The following is a 5,412-nucleotide window of genomic DNA, read 5'->3' on the forward strand; positions in this document are numbered from 1 at the left end:
AAACTAGGGAGATAATTAGTCTATAATTGATGCTTCTGATGTTTCTGTTCAGACCACTGAGGGGTGCAAAATGTCTCCCAGGAGCATTTTTACTGGTAAAACGGCACTTGGTCTGTTAACGTTCCTATTAGGAGTGACACTCTCATCAGGTGGGAATGAAAGGAGGTTTGGGTTTCTCACTTAATTAACTCCCCCCAAAAGCCTCCCTTGCCCGGAGCGTGTGTCCATCCCGCAGAAGGCGGAGGGCAGGGGTGTAAGCGTGTTGGATCAGCCTGTTGCACTGGTGCTCAGAAACGCAGGGCAGGAGCGGGGCTTCTCAGCAGACGAACTTCTGGCAGCTGAATAAGGACCCAGAACATGTGGCAGTTTCCTCTTAACCCAGATTAGTTTCTACACCAGCTTAGCTCATCTGGCTCATGCTCAGCCCCCCGGGGAGGACGGCATCAGCCTCCTTTTTCTGGAGGAGGGGAGGGAACTGGGCTGCCCAGGGAAGGGGTCGAGTCCCCATCCCTGGGGGGATTTAACAGCCGGGCAGAGGCGGTGCTGAGGGCCAGGGTTTGGGGGTGGGATGGCAGGGGTAGGGGAGCGGTTGGGCTGGGGGAGCTTAAAGGGCTTTGCCAACCCAAACGATTCTATGATTCTGTGAACGGCAGAGGCTGGTGGTGCTGAGCCAGGGCTGGGGCTAACTGGGGATGGATGTGGCTCAGGAGGGTCCATCCATCCCGCAGCCACGTTACCAGGCCTTGGGTATGTGTGTCTTAGACCTTCTGCCCAGCCACGTCGGACCTTTGATGGGCAGGTATTGCCCTTGTGCGGTGTTTGGTACAAACGGCAGAGAGGAGCTTGCGAGGCTGCGGAAGAGCTGGGGTGGGGGTTGGTGCCATGAGAGCATTAAGAAATGCTGAGAGCCTCTCCTTTCCCTATTTGGTGGCTTTGGTTGTTTGGCAAGCTGTAGCTGTCTTTACAGAGGGATAAAATGAGCCTGAAAGGCTGGCTTAGATATTCACCTTGTCCTGCCAGTAATCAGAAACCAAAGTTTTCTTCCCCGAGTGCTGTTCTGCTTGCACAAGGTTATGCTACAAGATGCAAGAAGCAAAACAGCCTCTGCCTGAGATTTTCTTCACCATAAACGGTTCCAACAGTTGTAACGTTAAAGGAGTCTTAGATTTATTTATTTACCCCTCCTTGAGCTAAGCAGAGAAGGGGAAAACCAATCTGCTCCAGCCACCGAGCGGCTTGCGTGGCAGCCCTGCCCGGCTGGCTCTCGCGCTGGCTGCGGGCATGGCGCTGCCACCGAGCGTTTTATCGCTGTCCAACTTGAAAGCAATGCTTTTGGTTGCTGTCCAAGGAGAAAAGAGCAGAGCTTTGCTGCTACAGATTCCTTGTCTCCATAACCAGGTCCGTGTCTCAGCCTTCAAAGCGGGAAGCGTGGGGTGCCTCGCCAGGGGATGTTTTGAGTCTCGGGAGATTGCCCCGAGTGGATTTGGAGATGAGAGAATTGAGTAGGAAATGTCTGTGCTTTCGTTGGCAGACTGGCTTATCCCACAGTGGGGGTCAGTGATGGAAAATAGAGGTTTCAGGGGGATGTATCGTCCTGTGGCTCAGCTGGCTCCGGCAGTGCTGTGAGCTGTCGTGATTTTATCGCGGGTCTTGCAGCATTTGGTGTTTTTCCTTGAACTCCACCTCCCACCCTTCTCCTTATGAATTCACAGCTTTTTTTTTTTTTTTTCCATGAAAGTCAAGTTTGCAGTTTTTACTGTTGTAGAAAAAGAAGGGGGAAAGCGGAGGGAACCAGTGGCCTTCTTCGCGTGCTTTGAGATCCACTGATGGGAAGGGTGCTCTATAGGGCTAAAAACTCTTACAGATTTTTGCTAAGTTCTTGAGTGGTCAGGTCTATAGAAAATGGCAAAGCCCCAGTAGAAACCCTGCAGGGTTGATGTTCCTAAACCCAAACCTTTCAACAGGTTAACTTCTCTCATCTCCCTTCCCCTCCAGAAAAGTGTATGAGATTGGCTTGGAGACCATGAGACCTTTACAGCCTTCCTTGCTGTTGGGTCCTTTTTACTGGTATTCGAGGGGTTTTTTTTGTATTTTGGGTAGGATTTTGCAATGTCCAGTGCTGCAGAGCTGTGCACTGAAAGCTGGGAAGAGACCACCCTGCCCTGCTGGGGCTGACCAGGTTTAGGGCAGGCACTGGTGGGACGCTCTCCCTCCCGTAGGCACCAGCAGACTCAACTGGGGAGCAGCGTTTGGCCTTGCCCTGGGGCTTGCATTGCAGCCTGGATCACTCAGACCAAAAGAGCATTTAATACGGGCTGTTTTCCACTCCTTTTGCTTCATCTGACCCATTCTACTCTTTCTGTCGAGCTGGAGGCCAAGGGCCTTGCTCCCAGGCACCAGTGCCTTTGGGGAATGTGTAAGTAGTAAGAAGTTGTGTTTTAATAGTCATAAATGTAAATGAGCAGTAGGAAATACGCAGCCCTTTTTCTGAGCGAGAGGCCCAGCCGTCACCAGCGGTGTCCCTTTAACAGCGTAAAAACTTCCACACTGTCTGTGGTCTTAGCAATAAATAAATAAAAATCAGTTTTCTTGCGAACAAGCGGCACTCTGATCTCCTATTCATTTATTTGCAGGCCTCATTAATATAACATCAGTGCAACAAACAGCTGAAGGGGGTGCAGTGTCAGGCTGAATAATGGAGTTGCTCTGCTGAGATAACAATTAGGTTCTGAATGTGCTATCAGCTAAGGCAGGGACAAGGAGGGATCATGCCGGGATGACAATGCTTATGTGCTGGTTCCCCGCTGGGCTCATCAGCTGGGATCCAGCTAGTTTAGAGCAGGATGAAAAAAGACAAAGAAAACGGAGGGGGATGACATTTTGGGAGGGGGCAGGGGTTATGCCATTTATTCGGCAAGCCGGGTGCTCTCTCCGCACCCTAACAGATGCCGGGTGGTTATTGTGCAGCACGGGCTTAGGCTGGCGGCAGCCTCTGGCTCTGGGAGGAAAACCCCATCCCAATCCCGCTGGTTTTTGGTCTCCCTATCCCATGCACAGACTTCTTGAGGCCAAATACTCTTTTGTGTCAGAAACGCTGACCCATGCAACCAGCAAGACATGAGGCTGAGAACATTTATCCTGCATCGTTACAGCAGTGTCTGCCGCAGGCTGGGGAGGGAAGTGGGCTGGCACTGTGGTGGGGCTCCTGGATCCTGAAAATTTCTTCCCCGAAAGGGATGTCAGGCTCTGGAAGGGGCTGCCCAGGGAAGGGGTCGAGTCCCCATCCCTGGAGGGATTTAAAAGAAGGGTAGATGAGGTGCTTAGGGCCATGGCTTAGTGGTGGGATGGCACGGTTAGGGGAACGGTTGGGCTTGATGATCTTAAAGGGTTTTTCCAACCTTGACGATACTATGATCCCTGGGATCCCAGCATCGTGGGTCCCAGGGATCCCTAGGATCCCAGCATCGGAGATCCCTGGAATCCCAGCATCGTGGGTCCCTGGGATCCCTTGGATCCCAGCATCAGAAATCCCTTGGATCCCAGCATCGGGGGTCCCCGGGATCCCTGCCTTGGTTTCAAGTGAGAAGCAGCAACAACAGAAATGCCGTGGTGCATCCACATCCCTTACGCCATGCGAGGGCAACTGAGCTCCTGCCGCCACCCACTTCAACTCGTGAAAACGGAAATCCCTGGGTCCCCAGCATCGGGGGTCTCTGGGATCCCTTGGATCCCAGCATCAGAAATCCCTTGGATCCCAGCATCGGGGGTCCCCGGGATCCCTGCCTTGGTTTCAAGTGAGAAGCAGCAACAACAGAAATGCCGTGGTGCATCCACATCCCTTACGCCATGCGAGGGCAACTGAGCTCCTGCCGCCACCCACTTCAGCTCTCGATTTGAATCCTTCCTGTGAATAACACAACGCTTCGCACTTGCATTAATCCTTTCGCTGAGCGGTGGGAAGATGCTTTATTAGAGGCGGATTGCTTATTTGTTTCACACAAGGCAAGACTGCTGCAGAGAGGAGAGGTGACCTGCTCAGAATAATTTGGGAGATCAGCAAAGCCACCGGCTCTGCCTCCCACGCCCCACTCCAGCTCTCAGTGACTTTCAAACCACTTCAGTTTTGCAAACAACCTAAAAAACTTCCAGCAGAGCTGCACGCCCCTGAACAGTAAATGTAAAATTCCTGGTAATGGCCTTGTTTTTCCTCAGCTGCCCTTTGCGGGTTCTTTTGATCCTCCCCAGACCTCCGAGTGAAAAGCCGCTCTACTAAGGTTTATTTCTTGAAAATGGGGAATATTTCTTCCAAATCCTTGCTGTCTCTGAGCAGAAATCTGGGCTGACATTGCAGCCACCCTTGCAGGCTGAGCAGCTCCCCCGGCCGACCGCAGCCCTGGGCTGGCTTTGCTGGCGATGCCACGGCCGCGTGCCTGCGACGCAGCGAGGTGACGCCTGGGAGGGGACCCCCGCGCTCAGTGTGACGGGACCTTTAAGACTTATCTTCTTTTTGCGATTTTGACTGAATCTCCCCAGCTGTAATTAATTGAATGCATCTGTTCTAACCCTGGGGCTGCTTTATGGCACAGTTACTTCAAAACTGTTCAATTAGCGGCCACTAAAATCTAGGTCGAGTGGAGCTCCATATTGGGGATTTTCCAGGTCAGGACACTTTCAAAATACAGACTCGGCTCGGCTTTGTTCGGTGAGGCCGGTTGGCTCCGCTGCTTGTGGTAAGGTCGGGAAATGGCAAACTGTGGCTTCTTCTGAACAGTGATGAGACAACGAGCCCGGCAGTGTAAGTGCTCCAGCAAATGTGTTTTAACATAATCTAGAGCTGCAAAGGACAGTTGTAACTGTCAAGTACGTGAACCGCCGGGTTCAGGTGATTCCCAGCTAGAGATGTAAACATTACCAGTGCCAGCCTTCGGGACTCGGTGTAATGCAATACGACTTGATTTTGTAGCGTCCTTTATGGGCGCGCAGTGCTCCTTGGAGCCGAATGGTACAAGATGTGCTGCGGGGTCTGAGTTAAAACAGCAGCACAACAGGCAGCGCATGGCGAATACATTGGAAACCTCAGTGGTGCGGTCAAGAGGAGAGGGAGGTGGAGCTGAAGCGGGGGAAGGAGGTGGTGGTTTGGCACGCGGTGCGGCTCACGGGCTCCGCTGGGTGCGTGGAGCAGGCTGCACCCCAGCACGTGTGGCCAAATTCAATAGCAGCGCCTTAAACGGGAGCAGGGGTGGAGAGCAAGAATCATAGAATCATAGAAGCATAGAATGGTTTGGGTGGGAAGGGACCCCCAGAGGTCACCCAGCCCAACCCCCCTGCAGGAGCAGGGACACCTTGAACCACATCAGGTTGCTCACAGCCCCGTCCAACCTGGCCTGGAATGTTCCCAGGGATGGGGCCTCC

At 52.8% G+C, this 5,412-nt stretch overlaps 1 protein-coding gene across 1 annotated transcript in view; it reads left to right on the top strand.

The window, feature by feature from the left end:
• Window positions 1-5,412, top strand: part of PLXNA2 (plexin A2) — a gene marked incomplete at its 5' end in the record, with an annotated part of 73,318 nt that overhangs the window by 19,518 nt on the left and 48,388 nt on the right. The window contains one exon of the mRNA XM_035899931.1: window positions 4,364-4,445. Within this exon, the coding sequence (XP_035755824.1) occupies window positions 4,364-4,445 (82 nt within the window). The remainder of the gene's footprint in view (window positions 1-4,363; window positions 4,446-5,412) is intronic.

The sequence above is a fragment of the Egretta garzetta genome, unplaced genomic scaffold, assembly GCF_000687185.1.
Source record: "Egretta garzetta isolate BGI_Z169 unplaced genomic scaffold, ASM68718v1 scaffold588, whole genome shotgun sequence".
Lineage (NCBI taxonomy): Eukaryota > Metazoa > Chordata > Aves > Pelecaniformes > Ardeidae > Egretta > Egretta garzetta.